Source organism: Neophocaena asiaeorientalis, unplaced genomic scaffold, assembly GCF_003031525.2.
Source record: "Neophocaena asiaeorientalis asiaeorientalis breed wild unplaced genomic scaffold, Neophocaena_asiaeorientalis_V1.1 scaffold363, whole genome shotgun sequence".
Lineage (NCBI taxonomy): Eukaryota > Metazoa > Chordata > Mammalia > Artiodactyla > Phocoenidae > Neophocaena > Neophocaena asiaeorientalis.
The window spans coordinates 1,546,750-1,566,610 of NW_020172006.1; the positions used below are offsets into that span (position 1 = coordinate 1,546,750).

The 19,861-nt window shown below is 49.3% G+C and overlaps 1 protein-coding gene across 1 annotated transcript in view; it reads right to left on the reverse strand.

The window, feature by feature from the left end:
* Positions 1 to 1,286: 1,286 nt before the first annotated feature.
* The window catches only part of TENM4 (teneurin transmembrane protein 4), a 383,303-nt gene continuing 364,728 nt past the window's right edge, over positions 1,287 to 19,861 (reverse strand). Inside the window, exons 26-30 of the mRNA XM_024749719.1 lie at positions 17,105 to 17,340; positions 13,234 to 13,530; positions 10,167 to 11,781; positions 4,762 to 4,904; positions 1,287 to 2,165 (exon numbers count right to left, since the gene is read on the reverse strand). Coding sequence (XP_024605487.1) covers positions 1,407 to 2,165; positions 4,762 to 4,904; positions 10,167 to 11,781; positions 13,234 to 13,530; positions 17,105 to 17,340 — 3,050 coding nt within the window. The 3' untranslated portion in view covers positions 1,287 to 1,406. The remainder of the gene's footprint in view (positions 2,166 to 4,761; positions 4,905 to 10,166; positions 11,782 to 13,233; positions 13,531 to 17,104; positions 17,341 to 19,861) is intronic.

The following is a 19,861-nucleotide window of genomic DNA, read 5'->3' on the forward strand; positions in this document are numbered from 1 at the left end:
AACTTCACAGAAGGAATTTCCTGAAAGCCTATCCAGCTGCATCCCAGCTCTGCAATTAGCCCAATACACGAGAGGCAGGGGAGCCTTCAGGAGCTTGTTAGAAGGATGCTTGACTCATGCTTTCCTCTCTCTGGCTGACTTTCTCTTAAGCCTCTTTCCACGATCAAAGGCCACCAAGCACCTCTCTCCACACTCCTATTTCTCAGTAGTGGCAGCTGAGCAGTGGAGGGAAGATACCCAAAGTCATGGGGAGAGGGCTTCACCTAGGAAGGCGGGCTGGTACCCTCGCCACCACTGCCGTTCTTTTGCCGTGGGTGACCTTCCCTTCTGGACGTGGTGCCCACACTGAGGGCTTGCTGTGCGGTGCTGCTTCTCACGTCTGACTTCGGGAGAGAGAAAGAGATGAATAAGGAACATCATGGGAGGACCAACCAACCACAGATCCCCTGGATGCCTCTGCCTCTTGGGGAGGCTTGGGCTCTAAGCCCCAGGATGCTGTCACCAGACTGGGGAAAGGACCTGGGAGACACTTTCTCCATCCCAGCATGGAGGTGGCACTGACAACTACACAAGATTTGCAAAAGGGGTTGGGGGGTTTCATTTCGCATCAAAATATAAAGCTTGGACAGGAGTTTGGGGCTGCTTGAAAAAGGTGCTGTGAGATCATGAAATCCCCCAGAGAAGATGGAACCATCCATGGTCCTCTGGAGGCATGGAACACAGTGAGTAAAAAAGCCACCACTTGTCTGCGGGAGCTTAGCCAAAGATCCTCAGGTCCTGCGGACCCTCCTTCCAGGCCCCCTTGGAAATTTGCTACCGGCCCATTACTCTCCACTGCACCCTTCCCTCCTGCCCGACCCCCATGGAAGAGAAAGTTGCACATGGGACACGTTAGCACAGACACTTGTGTCTCACATCACACTGGGTACCCGGGGACAGACAAGGACACACCCCAGGAGATGCATCTCAGTGAGGAGAAATGTACCCCAAACAACAAGGAAAACTCCTCAAGGAAAAGGGAACAAAAGACAAGAAAGTTTTCATTGTGATCACACTATGGAAAAAAAATACCTTCCGTTCTTTGCAAAAAAAGGTGTGAAGGCCAAATTTGTGTTTTTCTTTTCTTAAAAAAAAAAAGGATGTTGCATGAATTGCACTGCAACCAGTATCTTTTTTGTTCGCTTGCTTTCTGCTCTTGTTAAAAAAAGGATTCTTTTTTTTTTTTTTAAAAAAAAAAAGGATGTTGCATGAATTGCACTGCAACCAGTATCTTTTTTGTTCGCTTGCTTTCTGCACTTGTTAAAAAAAGGATTCTTTTTTTTTTTTTTTAAGTACAACACAGTCAGGGATGCGGCCACGAAAGAGTAGCTGTCTTTGGCAAGAAGTCCCGGCCACGGTCCTCTCTGTCACCTCCGGCCCATCTCACTCTGTCTCATGAAGTGGATGTTGCTGGCGCTGTCTGACAGTTCCGGGTACTGCTCGACCGAGATCACGAAGAAGCCGTCGTAGCCTTGAACCCGCCCCGTGCTCAGCGCCTGCTGCTTCTCGCCCTCTGTCCAGGCCCGCAGGCCTTCCTCCCCTTCCCGGAGTCGCTGCTGCTCGCGGGCCCAGGCCTGGCGCACGGCTCTCTGCCGGGCCAGCTCCAGCACCCGTGCCTTCTCCTCATCCGGTGTGGTCCCGTAGCGAGTGTTCAAGCACAGTGCCCCGTACTGGAGCTGGATGTCTGTGTACCGTCTAGTCCTGCCACTGAGCACCGTGTTGATCTGGGACACGGTGACGTTGACCCCGTTCTCCAGGGTTCGCCGCCCCCCGCTGAGGCCCAGGATGGCCAGGTCGCCTTCCGAAGGTCCTGCTTTCACGAAGTAGTGGGTGTCCACTCCGTCAATGGTGAAGTGCATGTTCTCTAGGTAGTGGGCGTTGTTCAAGATGGCAGCAACCCTCCGCCCGTCCTCGTTGGCCACGCTGATGATGTCTGTGGTCACTCGGCCATCCTTCAAGGCGAACTTGACCCCTTTGCCAAAGACTGAGCCACTGGATGCAAACTTCTTTGTCTCTGGGGCCTGCTGGCAGCTGGTGATTGTGGAGCCGTAGAGCTGATCGAAACGTTCCAGGGTGACGAAGGCCTTGAGCTGCTTCTGCACTTCACACTGTACCCCGAGAACAGACTGATGGTGGGGGGAGAGAGAGAGAGTGAGATAAATGGGGAAAAACCTCCAACGGCCTGGAGAACCAGCTTACGTGACTAAAAGTCAAACCTATACAAATGTATTAACCTGTAGCATCTAGCTCTACGGCTGACCACTAGGACACCCAGCCCTCCCTTCATCCATCTATTCACCCTTCCTCCCATTCAGAAGCTGTTCAGGGAGCATCTACTCTGTGCCCAATCCCCTTCTCGGCACGGAAGATACAACAACGAATCAGACATCGTCCCTGCCCTTGAGGAACTCCCCGTTTAGTGGGGAAAGACAGATGTGGCAACAAATAGCTACAATCAAAGGTGATGAGCGGTGGTCTAAGAGGAGCGACAGGAACAGCTGTAGCCAACATGTCGTGGCCTTTGAGCCGAATAGTTCACACGCATTATCTCGCTGGATCTTCACAATAACTTTATACAGCAGGGACTGTTATTGCTCTGGTTTTACACCTAAGGAAGCTAAGGCTCAAAGAGGTTGTAACTGGCCCGCAGTCATACAGACTAGTAAGTATTCAAACCAACATTCAAACCCTGGTCTGTCTGATCCTAGAGGCTCAGTTCAAGGGCTGCTGGAGTCGGGAGGAGCGATCACGGCTCAGGGTGTCTCAGCCTGGAGGCGGAGAAGCAAGGTGAAGGAGATGGGGTTCAAGGACAGGCTCACGCTGGAGTTGGGACTTGGAGGATGAGGGGATGATGTTAGATGCAGGAATGGCGAGGAATGCACTCTTGACAAGAAGGCTTAGTACGATGAAAAGTAGTGACTTACATAAACCCTCTTAGCCTGCTGTGTTGCTCTCTGCCATGTTTAGAAATGATTTTCAAGGAGGGCCTCTGTCCCCACAGTGCTTCCTGGGGGCTCCTCAAGTGCCCCCGCTCTTGGCTGCTTTGCGGGACAGGTTGGAAGCCACGTTCAGGCAGGCCCCAGGGCCTTATCAGCAACTTAGAGAAATGGCTTTAGAAAAAGGCCCAGCGGTTTCTCACTGAAATTCAGTCCTCTTTATAATTAATAGAACCCTGTCTGTGAACAATTATTTCCTAGAGTTTCACGGAAGCTGGAGTGCTAAACAACAAAGATCTCCAATGCTTGCCAAGGGCAGAAATCAATAATTCACTGACAGGCAAGGCTGGCAAACCGTCAGAGACTGTGGCTCTGGGAGGGCGTGGAGAAGGGAGTCTGGAGGTAGGGGGTGCAGCTGAGTGGCTGGAAGCGGCCCTGGGAAAACAGTCAGCGCTGTGGGCAGCTGGGCAGTACCTGGAGGGATGGATGGCGGGGATTGGAGAGGGGCAGGGGGTGTGGCTAGGGCTGCAGAGAGAGGATGGGCTTCGTGACCAGACAGACTTGGGTTCTCATCACCTTTCCAGCTCACCTTGGACAAGTTTCTCTCAACTCTGGTCTTATCTGTAAAATGGGGAAAAAGGCCGAACTCACGGGGTTGTTTACTTCTTTCAACCATTTGTTCATTCAACAAAAGTCTCCCATGCACCTACTATGTCTGAGGTGGTATGCTGGGTACCAAATAAGACCCAGTACTTGCCCTCTTGGGGCTTAGGGTCTAGTGGAGATACAGGGAAGAAAACAGGAATGAAAATATAGCGTTGTGAGTGCTTAGCAAGAGGAAGCTATAGGTGCCACCGGAGCACAGAGAGGCTGAATCACGTTCTCCAGAGGTCAGGGGAAGGAAACAGCTAGGCTGAGGCCTGATGGAATCCGACTGGAGTAAGAAATGTGGATGTGTAAGTTTCTGATCGCCAGCAGTATGCCATCTGGCAACTCTGATTTCCTCCTCAGTCTCTTGTCCCCCTGGTCAGGGATCCCCTGGAAGGCCTGGTCTCTGCCTGATTCTTTCCTGCCTTCACTGGGCTCCTGGGGCCTGGGGCCTGGAAGAGCCAGCTCCCAGCACAGATCTTATGAAAGAGGGGGGCAGTGAGAAGAAATGAGCAAATGGATGTCTGAAGTGAGAGGGTGGAATGAAACTGTTTTGAAGGATCTTTATAGCCATAAAATTCTATGAGTCTTTGAAATTGGGTCATAAATGGAAGACAGGGGAAAGTAACATTTTTTTGAGCACCTACAGACAGATCTGGGTTTGAATCCTGCTCTACTTCATCCTTGCTGTGTGGCATTCGAAAGCCTCAAGCATGAAATCTGTAAAATGAGAACAACGATACCAAGGGATATTTGTGTGTTAATTTATGTAGAATAGGCCAGGTGCGCTGAGGTGCTCAGAAAATGTCACATTTGTATTTCGAACACACCTGCCCTCTTTGTACTTTTGTACTGGGTTGGGACAAAGGCTCATTTTTTTGTGTGGAACTCCAAACTCAGTGTAACGTACAAAACTCCTTAATTTGGCTTGTGAGGGCCTACGTGCTGTTACAGCTGGGTCCACAGTGACCTGCCAGTGGCAGGGTTACTAAGTATTTGCTGAACTGTTTCTGGCAGGCACAGTGGACGTACCACATTGGTTTCTATCACTGGCCTAGGCGTTCCTGAAAAGCTGGTGGGACCCATTCCTGTAATGTCTGGACGGCTTGAGGGGTGGGCAGCCATGTGTGTGAATTACCTTGCTGTTGTCCCACTCCTGAGTCTTCATCTGTGTGTGGATGAGCTCGTAGGATGGTTCCATGGCATCCATGTCTGGCTTGGCATAGCCGGGAATCACGTTGTGAAGCTGGAATCCGAAGGTGAGGAGCCAGCTGTTGACATCTGGGTGGGAGAGAAGCAGAAACAGCCCCACGGAGTCAGTGGACCTCAGAGTGACACATCCCAAGAAAGCAGCCTAGAGTTAGGCTGCAGTGGGGCGGGGTGAGGACACAGAGAGCTGCTGGGGAGAGAGTCAACAAGCATGGTGGAAACTGTTTCACGGCATGAGAGATGAACATGCTCTTGGGACCCAGTGTCCCCTCCTAGGGATGTATCTGAGAGAGATGTCACCAAAGTAGAACCTAGGTTTCCAGACTCCTCTTACTACTGTCACTCTACCCCGAGGACCTTCAGCTTCGTAGCCAGGGGCAGCTGTCGATGGATGAACACTCCTCCACGTCCAGCCGCAACACCAACAGGAGACACAGACAACAACCAACCCCAAAGGAAAGATTTTTTTTTTGCGGTACACGGGCCTCTCACTGCTGTGGCCTCTCCCGTTGCGGAGCACAGGCTCCGGATGCGCAGGCTCAGCGGCCATGGCTCACGGGCCCAGCCGCTCCGCGGCATGTGGTATCTTCCCAGACCGGGGCACGAACCCGTGTCTCCTGCATCGGTCGGCGGACTCCCAACCACGGCGCCACCAGGGAAGCCCCAAAGGAAAGGTTTTTAATGAATGACTTTCAAAGAGAAAATTCACTGAAGAAGCAAACTCTCCCTCCTTTCTCCTTTTTGAAGAGATTAGAGCCGCAGGGCTAAAGTGCATTGGGCATGGAGGTGGCCTGACCAAAGATGGAAGAGTTTTTTCCCCCTTGATCCTGCCTTTATTTACTCTGGGAGCCTAAGAAAGTCACTTAAGCTCCCTGTGCCTTCATTTTCCAGTCTTTATATTGGGCTTGAGGATCTAGCCCCATAGGCATTGGGTTTACTGGTTTTTATGATATTCCTGGGGGGTTACTAATTATAAAATACTAGGTAGAGGGAAAGGTGGGATGTTGTCATGAGCAACCGGCTCACTGAAGAGTGGAATCAGGAAGCCAAGACTTCAGGAAAAGAAAGAGGGTGGAAAGTGTGTCATCAGTTACTTGGCCCTCCGTTGCCGAGTGTCTTTTATGTGCCCAGCTCTGGTGTCACAGATCCTCAGCTTGCACACACAGGACCCTGAAGGGGAGCTGAGACATGGACACGGATAACCTTGACACAGGAAAAACACCTAGAGGAGGGCAGAAGTCTTTCAGTTCCACAGACTGACAAGTCTTCATGAAGAAGGTTGCCTTGAAGCCAGGCAGTGAAAGCTGTGCAAATTTTGTCAGGCTTTGATGGAGATGAACGCATAGGCCATTGTATAAGGCAAGGCCTGGAGAGGGGAGGTGAGTATTGGGAGCGTTCGGGTAACCGGACAGCAGTTCAGCAAGGCAGAGAGAGAACCAGAAAGGACAATGGCGGCTGGAGAAGGAAGAGCCTGGGATGGCAGGTGGGAGGTGATTTGGGGTCTACAGGAGACAGACAGACAGCCCGTGTCCCCGCATGGCTCAGCCTTCCTTGCGAAGGGGCAGCTGAAGATGCCAAAGCAGTTGTTGACTAGAGACTCAAATGCAAAGTCAGGAGAAGGCAGGATTTGGAATTAAGTGTCTGAGCCAGCAACTCTGGGTGGTGGGCATTCAGGCCTGCTTTAGGCTTTTTCCAAAGCAGACAGATCCCTGGTCAGGGAGGTTCTTAGGGCCCAGGCATTGGTGGAATTGAGTTCATCCCAGTGATGGGAGTGCCATTCGGGGGTCATCAACTTCATCCCACATTGCCTTTCCATTCAAGAACCTCAAGTTTGCCTTTTTCTTTTTTTTTTTTTTTTTGGTTTTTGTTTCTTCGATGTTCCAGAGCCCCTCTCTTGGGTGTGAAGGCTGGAGGTTCTGATGTGGAGGAGTGGTAGAAAAGGAAGCTTGGAAACCCAGATTCTACTTCTAGAAAGATCATATAAGGGAAAGAACATGGTAAGGCAAGACAAAACCCAGGTCCAAACTCTGGCTCCCAACTTGCAAACTGTGTGATCTTAGACAGTTTCCTTAACCTCTCTGAGGTTCAGTTTCCTTATCTGCAAATTCATGGGAGAAATGGTTTTCACCAAGTCATGGAGAAGGATACTAATAGTGTTACCACTTTGGGGCAGCCAACATAGAGCAGGAACTGTTCTGTTTTGTTACATAAATGATTGGATTTAATGTATTTTAAAGTGTCCAGCTTGGTTCCTGGCTCATAGAAGGTTGACTGTGTTTCCTCAAACCCAAGCCTCCATGTGCCTGGAACTCCATTTCCTCTTCTGTAGCGTGAGGTGCTTGGACCAGTTTTCTCCAAAGTCCCTTTCCTCACTGAGTTTCTAAGTATCTCTGATTCTCTGAATCTTGGTAGATGGTTCTTTGGGAAATTAAAACAAACAGAACGGGGGGGAAAAAAAAACAACCCTACAAAGCCATTGTGCCTGAGGCTGAGAACTTGCATCTGAATTTGTAGTTGCAAAGGAAAGCTTCTATCAGGAATACTGCAAATTCCCAGGAAGCCAGGGGGCTGAAAAGAGGCCTGGGCCTTAATTACAAGTGATGGAAGGTGGGAAACTTTCTCATTATGCCTTTAGGAAAAATGCTGAAAATTGATTTATTCACTGCTTTTTCTACTGTGCTTTTCTGAAGAGGTGGGAATTTTACTCTTCTTTCCTATGACATCAGAGGTAGACATTTCCCTCAAGTTAAAAAGCTCTTTACTCATCCGTTCGTCCCAGACTTCAGCGTGGCTGCCTGGGACAGTGGTGAAAAATAATAATCCCTTTCACACGTATACAGCTTTGCACTTAACAGAGGGAATTCAGATCTCTAAGAATGAGGATTTTGGAGTCAGACACTGCAGAGTTCTAACCCCAGCCTTGCCACCTCTTCCTGGGCGGGTTACTTTACCTCTCTCACCCTCACTTTCCGTCTTTGTAAATGGGGGGGTCAGTGGTCCCCATCAAGTGAGGGTTAAGTATATGATGGATCAGTGGTGGACATTTTTAAGTTGCCTTCCTAGTGTCCCATTCTGCCTTCTCTCTCTTTCTTTTTGCGGTATCCATGTATTTTTAGGGACGCTGACTCCACCTAAGGGCTTAGCATTGAAGCATGTGACCTAGGCTAAGCCAATCAGTGCATTCTATCTCCCCAGCCATGCTGGTTGGTTCAGGGGTTGTCATGTGACATAAGCCTCTCCAGTATTATAGGCTTAAGACCCTATCCTGTTTTTGGAAAAAAGATGAGATGCCTTTTTATCGTTGTTGTTGCTGGATGTGAATGAGGCTGCATGTAGCCCACATGGAAGCCAAATGGTCAAGTTTAGTGAGAATTAGTAGTATCTTGGCTTTTAGTAGTAAAATGGTTTTTTCCTCAGCTACAGTAACCTGCCAAGGCATCTCACAGGAAATTCATTGGAAGATGAGGCAGGGGGCGTGCTTCATGCAGACAGATGTAAGAGCAATGTCCTCTCAGTCGTTTCAGTTTTTCTAGGGCTGGCAGCAAGCCGAGTACGGTGAACGCTGTGAAACCTTGTTGAGCTATTCCTGTGCGTCCACAGGCCCCAAGGGTGTTTTCATCGCACCTGCTCACCACTGTGTCCTCTCTTCCTTCCCACTCTTGAGACTCTTGCTCTCGACATGACCACCTGGAATTCTTCCCCGAAAGAAGACTCCTCTAATTCTGTCAGCAGAAACAGGTCCAGACTGGGCCACCCCAGTTTGGGGGCCAGGAAGCCACCATGTCCCTAAGGGGCACTCACGTGGGGCTGTACACATTGCCCTCTCCATACTTTTGTACGTGCGGTCCCCTCTATCTGGATCGCCTTTTTTCCCATTACCTGGCGAATGTCCACTTGTAAGCGGACCTCGCGCGCCAGCTGCTCCCTGGGTAGAACCAGCCGTGCCTCCTGTGTTTCACCGGCCATCAGCGCAAGCCTCTGCCGTGGGCCCCTCACACTGGACAGCAGTTGTCTGTCTGGCCTCTCTTGCGGGGTGAACTCCTGGAGGGTGGGGATCATCTTTCTATCCCCAGTGCCTAAAACAGTGGCTGCACAGAGGGGGCCCTTGTTGAATGAAGGAAGCTGCCTTAAACTAGGGGCAGGAGGATTATGTCACAGGACAAAAGACGGGGAGATGACCACGTTTGCAAGTGGTCATGCCCAACTTTTGTCCACCACGAACTCTGTTCTATAAAAGGTGCTGGTTTTATCCAGACCTGAATCCCCAGAGCTGCTCTGACTCCTGAGGTCTTCTGTGACTGGCCTGGCAGCGGCTGTTGCTGGAAGGAGGCTGTTAGAGGCATTTCTGGCATGCGTGACCTATGGGGCATTTTATACTCAAGTTGGTTTCACTTTTAAAATCAGACGGTAAGGGAAAGAGAACCAACATGAACCAGGCACTGTGCTAGGCAGGTTATAAAATGTATCTCATTTCACCCCTGCGACCATCCTATCAGGTAAGTTTTTTTTTTTTTTTCCTATTTGTCCATCTGTTCTTTGCTCCTTTTTCTCCCTCTTTTCCTACCCTCTTTGGATGATTAATTTAGTCTTCATTTTATCTCCACTATTGACTGATAAGCTGTGCCTCTGCTTTATCTTTTAATAGTTGCTCTAGGATTTACAATATGCATATTTAACTTACCAGAGTCAGGGTAGATATTCTAACTTCAGTTTATAGATCAGGAAACTGGAATTCAGGGGAAGTTAAATAAATTTTGTGACTGTCATAGCTTAGAAATGATGGATCTTTCACCTAGTTCTGTCTGTTGCCAAAGTCTGAATCTTCCATGACCTCATCCCAAATAAGAGAACTGAATCCTTCTTTTCTTTCTTTCTTTCTTTCTTTCTTTTTTTTTTTTTTGTCATACCTTCATTCAACTTATCGGGGACTCATAACCAGCCTGATCTCTGGGTCAGAAACTCTCAAAGTACATTCCAGGGGACGCATCCAGTGAAATATTAGGGTTTCATGGTCAAATAAGTTGGAAAAGTAGTGGGTAAATATATGAAACAGTTCTCTTTACTACAGGACTTCTCAGAGCCTTTCATAAGCTGAAATGTATCGTGAAAGTTTAAGAACGGTAGTTGCCCTGTCAAATTGATTTGATGCCAAAACCAGTTTTTCCAAAGCATTTCTCTGAACTGGTGTTTCTTCAAAAATACTTTGGAAAGTGCTGCTCTAAAAGGAAGTCAATATCTCCCATTACCCCATACCAGCTTTCTCAAGGAAGGCTGTCTTTTCAGATGACCAGAGTGATAGTGGTTCCTGCCCTCTGAATAGGCCCTGATCCTCACCTGTCATGAAGCACTTGACGTCCTGAGAGTTACTGACCGGGTTGTTGTTTTTAAACATATAGAGATTAAAAGGCATGATACTGCTGCTACTAAGCTGCTTCCACAACTCGTGGTCTGGGCTAGTCCAGCGACCAGCCAGCACGTCGTAATCTCGCCGGCCCATGTGGACGAGCTTGGTGAGTGGATCATAGAGGCCACCGTGGTAGCCAATGATGATCTGGAAGTTGGGGTTGGTGTCCATGTAGATCTCCCCGTAGGCCGTGTACAGGATCTGCTTGATCATTAAGCCCGTTCCACTGAAGACAGCAAGAGGGGTCCCGATGTTGTCACAGGCTATGTAGAACTCATCTCCGCCGCTCAGCTCCATGGCAAAGAGGTGTCCTTGCAGGTCGTAGTAGAGGGATGTGATCTCAGAGCTGGAGTGGTTGTACAGGTGGGTGACCTTGGTAGGACTGGTCAGGTCTGCGTAGAAGAACTGCAGGTGGTGGCTCTGGCTGCTCTTGCTGGACACCCGCCGCCCCAGGCCATCGTAACGGTACCTGACGCTCCAGCCACCACCCCGGTTGTAGGCCTTGGTGAGCAGGCCCGCTGAGTTGTACTCAAAGACATCACTGCCCCTCTGCCTCAGGAAACCGTCCTCGTCCATCTTGTACTGCACGTCACCCAGCCTGGTGATGCGGTCACGGAGGTCATACCGTAGTGGGGTGAGCCGTGCACTGTTCCCCGGGCTCAGTAAGTGCAGATTCCCATTGAGGTCATAGCTGTATCGCCAGAGTGGTTTGTCATTGACGGAGACTGTCTGCAGCTGGCCGTCGGCGTCGTACTCATAGGAGTAGCGGGTGGTGTTGGCATAGGGTCCCACCTTCAGCTCCTTCTTAACGACTCGCCCCATGTTATCATACTGGACGGTCATCCAGTACATGAGCGAGCGGAAGATCTCGTATTGCACTTCCTTCATCCGGCCGTATGCGTCAAAGTGCTTGGTGTGGGTCATGACCGCCGTGGTGATGATCTGGTTAATGTCATAGTAGATGACACCAAATTTCCCGAACTGCTCCGTCTTGCCCGACACATCGTCATAGCGATAGAGGTCGATGGGCAGCGGGGTCTCATTGATCACGGCCTGCATGCTGGTCACCCGGAAGCTGTTGTCATAGTTGTAGTCAAAGCGGGCGTTGACCATGCCTTCCTCGGTGAAGCGAAAAATCTGGCGGTCGATCAGGGGCCCGATTTGACGGTAGCGGATGGTGCAGGTGAAGCCCTCGTTCTGTAGGTTGATGGTCTTCAGCATGCCGGCAGTCTCGTCGTAGGTGAAGCTCACCTTGGTGGTGTCGTACAGCATCTCGGCTAGCTTGGACAGCTTGCCATACTTGTATATCACCCTGCGGCCGGTGCCCAGGTAGAAGGTGTGGAGGAGGTGCCCGTCCTCAGTGAAGTCCTGGATGACTGAGGCGTTGCCCTCGGGGGGCTGGTAGATGTTCCTGTAGTAACCCACTGAGCGGATGGTCTCCAGCGTCTGCCGGGCCACGTTGGGCATGGTCACAGAAGAGAGGCGGTCGTTCTTGTCAAACTCAAAGATGTACTGCCTCTGGCTGTGGAGGAGTAGCACCATGGACTGCAGGGGAAGGAAAACCGAGAGATGAGAAGAGGGTGCTGGGAAGGAAGGGGTGGTCTGTGAGCCCAAGACTTAAGGGAAAAGAATGAAAGGCCAAGGAAGCTGGTGGTTCTCTTAAGTTATGCCCAAACTAGAGCTTTCCAACCAGGATATTGCAATGGGGTACAAATGTGCTAAGACAAGAATTTCTCTCTGCCCTTGACCCTGGCAGGGCCTGGGGCCCCAGAACACTCAGGCCATCTGCCTTCCTATAGTGAGCAGCCTTGTCTGTTTGCCCCTTTGTGGGGTACAAGAATGATGATTTCAGCATGGGATGGGGTTGGGAGCACTGGCCTCAAGTATTTGCAGCAGCCTCTCTTCTGGCTTCCTTGTGCCAGATTCCTTCTCAGGTCAACCTTCCCACTCAGGCAAGAATGATTACCCTAAAACACAGCCTGACAACGTCTACTGCCTGCTAAACAACATCCGTTGACTCCCTATGGCCTACAGGATAAAGACATGTCTGAGAAGGACATTTAAGGTTTTGCATAATTGTTTATGTGGTAACAGGTCATATGCCCACCCGGGGGTGGGGTGGGCTGTGATGGGAATGGGGAAACCTGGTTTCTAATAATGGACTCACTGTGTGGCCCTGGGCAAGTTCTTTCCCTCTGGGTTGGATTTTTCAGTATGTTGGGTGACCTCCAAGGTCTCTCTTAGCACTACCACAAAATGCTGCTCTCAGAGATGTGAGCACTGCACGGGGTAGGGGAGACAGATCACAGATCAATCAGAGCCTGGGCCCTGGACAGGTGACCAGGAGCAAAACGTTAAGTAAGGATCTGGGTATCAGAACTGGGGCATGAAATACAGACTGTTTCAGGAATAAGTCAGTAGATAAAAGGCCTAAAGGCATCTGGGCATCAAAGTTAGCATCTTCTCTTATTTGGGACCAACTTTTGATTTCAGGCCCTTTCTGATTCCAAGTCCCTGGGATGAACTGACTCCTGACCTGAAGCAGAGGGGACATACTAAGGCCACACCTAGCACGTGAAGCTCAGGATTAAGCACCTCTTGCTTAATACTAATCCCCAGGCTTTTGCCTTGTTCTCTGTGACCAGATCACACCAAGAGCCCTAGACCTGGGAGCAGACCCCTGCCTGGGTCTGGACCCGAAATCCTGCTCTGTAAGTCCAGATAGTGTTTGGGTCTAGCTCCAGCCTATTGGGTGGGACTTTCACATTCTCCTGCCCCAGGACCCCCCACTTACCACCCCGTCACCATAATCCATCCATACACCACCCGGGACCCCCTGGCACACTGATGCGGATTTTCCTGAACATTTCCTTTCGGAGACCACGTGGGTCAGACCCATCCCACTGAGATCAGCAGGCTGGGCCTGGCCAAGGGTTGAGCCACAGTGATGGATCTTCGATATGGCAAGGCCAGTGATGGAGGGCGAGAGACACCTGCCTTCTCTAAGTACGTGTAGCTCCAGGTCTTCCCGTCAGCAAAGATCCTAGATGTGATGCGACCCGCCTGGTCGTATTCCATCCTCTCAGACATGATGCCCCTCTGGACTCCAGCAACGCGGCCCCCTGGGGAGTAGGTCACGTTGACGCCATTCAGCCTGCTGCTAGGGGACCAGAGGCTGGGCCGCCCGGCCTGGTCATACAGGATGCGGAGGGTGAACTTGCGGTGGTCGTCGTAGATCTTCTCTGTGCGTGTCACACGGTCAAAGTCCAGAGACAGGAGGTTCCGGTTGTGAACCTGGGGAAGGGGTAGGAGGAAAGAGAGAGTTAATCTAGACGTTGAGAACTTGGTCTGAGAAGCTCCTGAGGACAGGAGGGAGCACAGGTCGTGGGTGTCAACAGACAAGGCTTTGGGTCCTGGCTCTGTCCTTGTCAGCTCTGTGAAGTTTCCTTATCTGTAAAATGGGAATAATCATGCCAAGTATATAGGGCTGGTGTGAGGATGAAGACAACGCAGATGCTGGGTAAAGAGTAGCAGAAACGATTACATCATTTCCTAATATGATTCTCCTAATAAGGACAGAAAGGCAGATCCTTCTTGACTCCCTCCTGAAAAGGGAGAGGCCACGCGGGCCCAGCAAGTCACTGCCTGACCCCATTTATTATGTGCCAGGGTTTGCACTCGTGTTTGATACCAGGGAGACCACAGTCAGGGACGGGCTCCAGGTCCCATGGCTGGTGAGTGACCGAGTCTGGATTTGACTCTCACCATTGCAACGTGCCAACATATGATGTGTGGTCCTTTTAGCAAGTCCAGCCCTTCTTAGGGCTTTGGACTCCCCGTCCCCTCTGGGGTCTCTCCTGCCCTCTGCCACCACAATTAGGGCTTCTTGGTCACCTCAGTTAGCTCCCAAGACATCTTCTTCTTCCTGGAGGCCCCGGGAGGCAGTGTATGTTTGAGTCTGGGACGGCTCCTCTGCCTGGGGGTTGCCAGGAGACACTGTCCTAGGTTTCGGAACATTTTGCTCCTTCCTCTAGACTCAGGAGCCCATTGTATGATCTCTACCTGGGCTGCTAGGTCAGCACACAATTCAGTTTCCTTTCAGAGTCAGAAATACAGGGGTCCCACAGGGGTAGCAGTAAACCAAGGTTTCTCATATTTTAGTTATGAAATATACTTCAGAGGCCTGTTTCTATATTTGAATCCACCCCTTAGGGGCGCCAGTTGTCCCTGAAACACTGCCAGGTACTCTGAAGCTAGAATGCTGGTTCCCTCTAAGTGGTGCTGGGCCTGGTGGGGCATTTGGGCACATTTTCAGACTCTTCCATTAGTTACTGGTTAAGTTTGACAAATAGGTAAGAAGCCCCAAGAGGAAAGCAGACGATGCAGGCCATATGATGCCAACCCGCACATGCGGATTAAGGTAATGAAAGGCCCTCTGGGGCCCTGTGTGGTAGAAAAGGGCTCAAGTCTAGGAATCAGGCCAGGAGTCCAGCCTCAACTCTGTGACCGACTTTTTTCTGTGTGACCTTGGGCCAGTGCCTTTCCCTCTCTGAGTCTCAATTTCTTCCCCTGTGAAACAGCAGGGCTGTTGTGAAGATTGAAGAAACCTCAGTAAATGACCTAGCGGAGCGCTGGGCATATAGAAGGTACTGAGTTAATGGCTGCAGTTACTTCCATTAAATGACAGATGATCGCAGTCATTCTCAGAGGAAGTAGAGACATGTGTGTCTCCCCCTTCTCCCCAAACAAATTCTAAAGCCTTGAAAATCAAGATTTATAATGATGGTGCCGAAACGACTCTAGCTGTGAATGGCCTGGTTAAAATAAGGTTGCCTTCCCAGGGGTAATCAAACACAATTGCAGGAGCAAAAACAGTGTGGCAGACAATTCCCATGAAAAATCAGAGGCGTTGGAGGCTGAAGCTGTGTTCTTTGCAGAGGGGGCAGGGGAAGACGTGGGGTCTGCACCGCCAACAGTGACGGGGGCCCTCCCCCCAAGGTGGTACCACCAAGCCAGCCGCCCCCCTCACCTCCTGGAGGGCCCCCAGTGAAGAGGATCTACACCTCTGCTGCAAAATGAATAAAACTGAATTAAGTAGCTCACTGGGGAACCACCTAATGCCTCCTGTGCTCAGCAGTGGCGGCAATGAGATTATTTTACATCTTTCTTTCTTACAAAAAGTTCCCAGTTGTATAAAAAATGAGCTCCACTATGGGGAGGTGCACCCGGCTAACATTCTAATTCCACATGCCGCCACTGTGGGTGGCCATTTATTTTGGGAGGACTCGTAGATGCGGCCGCCTGACTGGATTGTCATTCATCTCAGGCTAGGAGAGGGACCAGTTAGTGCCTGGGAAACTTTTGGTCCAGTTTACATGGCAGAGAGGAAATCCTAATAGCACTAATTACTGCCATTTATTGAGCACCTGGGGTCTTCCAGCGCTGGGCTAGGTGCTTCAAATGTATCATCTGGTTTCTGCAGAGGAATCTGAGGCCCAGAGGAGCTGCTCAGGGCTACACATGTGGCCCAGGCAGGAATAAACCCTGGTCAAACTTTCTACTTAGCTCACTGCCTCAGATGTGTATGAAGGGCTCCTGGAGAATTCACACAGGGGGCTCAGTGAGGCCATGGATGGTGTCCCACAGAGAACAAAGAAAGCTGGGCCTTGTCTGGGGAGCCCGTGGAAGGCTGTTTCCCACATGAGATAGTTGCTTGAGTTCTTGACTGTTGAGGAACACAGGAAACCTTGTTGTCTGGGCTCTAGTTGTGTGACATTGAATAAGTAACTTACTGTTTCTGTATCTGTTGTGAGAATGACACTATGAGACAGGGTGCCTATTTCTAGTCATTACTGCTGCCCAGCTGTGTGAATCAGGAAAAATCCCTTTTCTCTCTGGGCCTTGGTTATCCCACGCATGAATCAGGGGCTGAAGTGAACTTTCTTTGTGAGCAAGGGCAGGGGGCCCACGTGTTGCACGAGGATGCTTCTGCGGCTTTTAGGAGTCAGGGGCATGTGCCTCAGTCCTGTGGCACCCTGCAGCCCAGCAAGTCTCCATGGAGCACCTGTGGTCCGCAAGGCACTGTGCTGAAAGCCAGGTCTGGGTCCTCTGTTTTCACTCTCCCCGTTGCCTTCCTTTCTGAAGTTGGAGGGAAAAGAAGCTGGGCAATCTGGCCCCGGGGCAGAGGCCACACTATAGAGACATGGGAGTCAGGCAGAAAAAGGGCTGGTTCAGGGCATCCACGCACCGAGAAGTGCTCTGAGATGCCACACTGTAGATGCCAACCCGCTGGCAGTGACAGCTACGGTGGGGCCGTTCTGCTGTCTTAGGAAGGATAACTCTGCCTGGAAGGAGAATATGGCTTAGGTTCCAAAGAGCTAAACTGACTCTTGGTACATGTTAGCAACAGTAATTAATAAGAATAACAGTAAAAGGACAACTAGAATAGGTATTACTGACCACTGATTATGTGCCAGACTCTGTACAGGGCACTCTATGTATTATTTCTAATCCTTGTAGCAACTTGTAAATTGGTTTGATCTCCCCCATTTTATGGATAATGAAATTGAGGCTTTACGAGATTGCCGATCTGCCCAAATTCCCTCAGGGAATAGTAGAAGCCGGAAGCCTGCCTAACATCAAAGCCAGTGATCGTTTCACTAGCACAACTGAAAAGATACACGAGCCCCTTGTTGTGGGCAGTCGCTTAATTTACTTTCCCCTTTGCAGATGAAGAAACTGAGGCCCAGGAACACCTTCTCCCCGGGACGGTTTCAAGAAGAGTCCAGTTCTCAGATGCCTCCTCCTTCTTTCCCCCCCAGGATCCAACCACCCCCAGGGGCTGAGACCTGCTGGAGGCCCTGCTCACCCGAAGCCGGCGCCCGAAGACGGTGACCTGGCCGCGAGCCTGCTCCTTGCGCTGCCGCCACTCCACCAGGTTGAGGCCGTTGTCGATGGGCAGCGTGACGTTCCGCTTGCCCACGGTGGGGTTGACGGTCCCGGCCAGCAGGTGGGGCTCCGTCTGCAGGGCCACCTCCATGCCGTTGGCCAACAGCAGCCGCAGGGAGCCGTCGGCCCCGATGTAGTAGCTGTTGCGGACCTGGTCTGAGGGAGACAAGAGGGATGGACTCTGCTCAGGAGGGGGGAGGACGGAGGGAGGTGTGTGTACAGCAGAGGCAGTGGTGTGGTGTTTAAATGTGTTTATGTTTCTGACTACAGAAACAAAACACTGTCATTGAAGAAAACCAGGAAAATACATGGAAGTCCATGAGTTCAATACCCAAAGGAAACCACTGTAAATATTTTGGTTTATTCCTAGATTTTAGGGTATTTCTGAATACATGTACCGTTAAAAATGGTTGCTTACGGAGGTTTTTCACTGATCATTGTATTATATCGTTGAATATCTCCATAAATGTGTTTCTTAATGACTGCATGTTATTCCATTGCCTGGAAATACCAGAATTTATTTAACCAGCCCTCAAAGAGATATTCTGATTATTTCCAGCTTTGCATAATTACAGTAACACTGCAGATAAATACATTTTAATCATTATGCTAAGTGAAAGAAGGCAGACTCGAAAGGCCAGATATTGTACGCATCAGTACGTTTATATGAAATGCCCAGGACAGGCCAACTCACAGAGACAGAAAGTAGATTAGTGAGGGAAAGGGAGAATGGGGTGTGATTGCTAATGGGTATGGGGTTTCTTTTGGGGGCTGATAAAAAAATTTCTGGAATTAGTGGTAATGGTTGTACAACTTTGTAAATATGCTAAAAACTGCTGAATTATACTCTTTAATAGGGTGGATGTTATAGTATGTGAATTATATCTTTATTAAGAATATACATTTTGGATAAATCAATGTCTTCATTTGGGGTTATTTAATCAAGACAGACTCCTAAATGTAGGATTACTAGAGCACAGGGTTGAACATTTTTAAGCCTCTCCCACTAGGGTAATAACACTCTTTGCAACAAGATGAAAAATATGTACATTATGTATATCAATGACAGAATGCCAAATATATATATATATGTTTTAAGTTGCTGTTATATATACATATATGTGTGTATATGTCATATATTTATATATGACAATGATTTAGAAACAGGCTTGAGTTTGAAATTTTAAATCTGATTAAAACATTTTAGTTAGGATCTTTTAGCTAACAGAACCTTCTGGAGAAAAAGTAAATTTCAGCTGTAAAATGCACACTGTGTTCTTTTCTAAACACGGAAACATTTGAGTTTGTGCTGCAGTCACCTGCCTCTTGCCCATCCTTGTTTGTTGCTTCTCCTGCACCGCCCCTATGCTTAATAAATGCTAGCCCAAGCCCTTCCTTCAAGACTCTGCTTAAACATCATCTCTTCCCAGAAGCTTCCCTTGTTCCTCTGGTTGGAACAAATGCCTCCCCCCTCCCTTAGCCTCTTTATTGGTCTTATTAGTGGTCCTGCAGCTGAGGGGTAGGGGGGTTCACCACTCTGTGAGTGAATGAATTCTCAAACACCTAAGTGCCTACCGTGAAAGGCACTATTGCACAGAGATTAAGAGCATGGACTCTGGAGCCCGGCTGCCTGGGTTCAAGCCCCAGCTCTGCTGCTCTCTTCCTGCAAGACCTTGGGCAAATTCCTTAAGCTCTCATGCCTCTGTTTCTTCATCTGTACACTGGGGATAATAATTGTACTGTTACCTCACGGGATTAAGCAGGATGATGAATATGAAGAGCTGAGAGCAGTACTGCACGTCTCGTGCATGTAACGTAAATGTTAGCTATTACTAGTTGTGTGTGCCTGGCGCTGTGCTGGTCACTGTCACATCTATCTCTAGTCATCTCTCCTCTATCTTCACCGCCCCATTTCACACACCTGTCAGAGTGAACTTTTCTAGTACCGATCGTGGTCCTTCAATAGGTCCCCCTTACTTTTGGATCAGTGCTTAACAGAATGTTTTCTAGAGTGTATTTGTCTGGGTCCAAATACCCTACTAGTTGGGTGACTTTGGATAAGCTACTTAACCTCTCAATGCCTATTATCTTCATCTGGAAAATGGAGATATTAATAATATCTCAGAAGGTTGTTGTGAGGATTAAAAAGGATGATGAATGTAAAACACTAAAAGTATACTTCGTACTAAATGCTCAAAATATTAGCTATCATTATTATTATTGCATGTGCTCAGTAAATATTTGCTGGATGGAACTAGATATATACTAGGCTATGTCAAGCAATAAGGATGTGGTTTTTGTAGGTAACCCTCACTGAATCTTCCCTGCTAGGATGGCATCAGATCAGCCTCTCTCTCTCCCACCCGCTTGCCCCCATCTTTCTCCCTTTCTCTCTCACGCACGCAGAATTCTAAAATCTGCCTCAAACTTGCTATGCATTATTCACTGACAATCTGTATTTTACTTCCTTTGAACAGTGAAAAAGCCGGTGTCAATTTATCTTTTAAAGCTGCTCCTTGCTGAATCTACATATGTCCAATAATGGTGACTTTGGATGGAACAGCATCTGTCGAGGCCCATCTCAAACGATCCCCGTTTAATGTGAGCTGTGACTTCCCAAGGCTGTTGTTCATTAGTAGCTACTTCTTATTTCTTCCCATAGTTCAGACGTAAGATG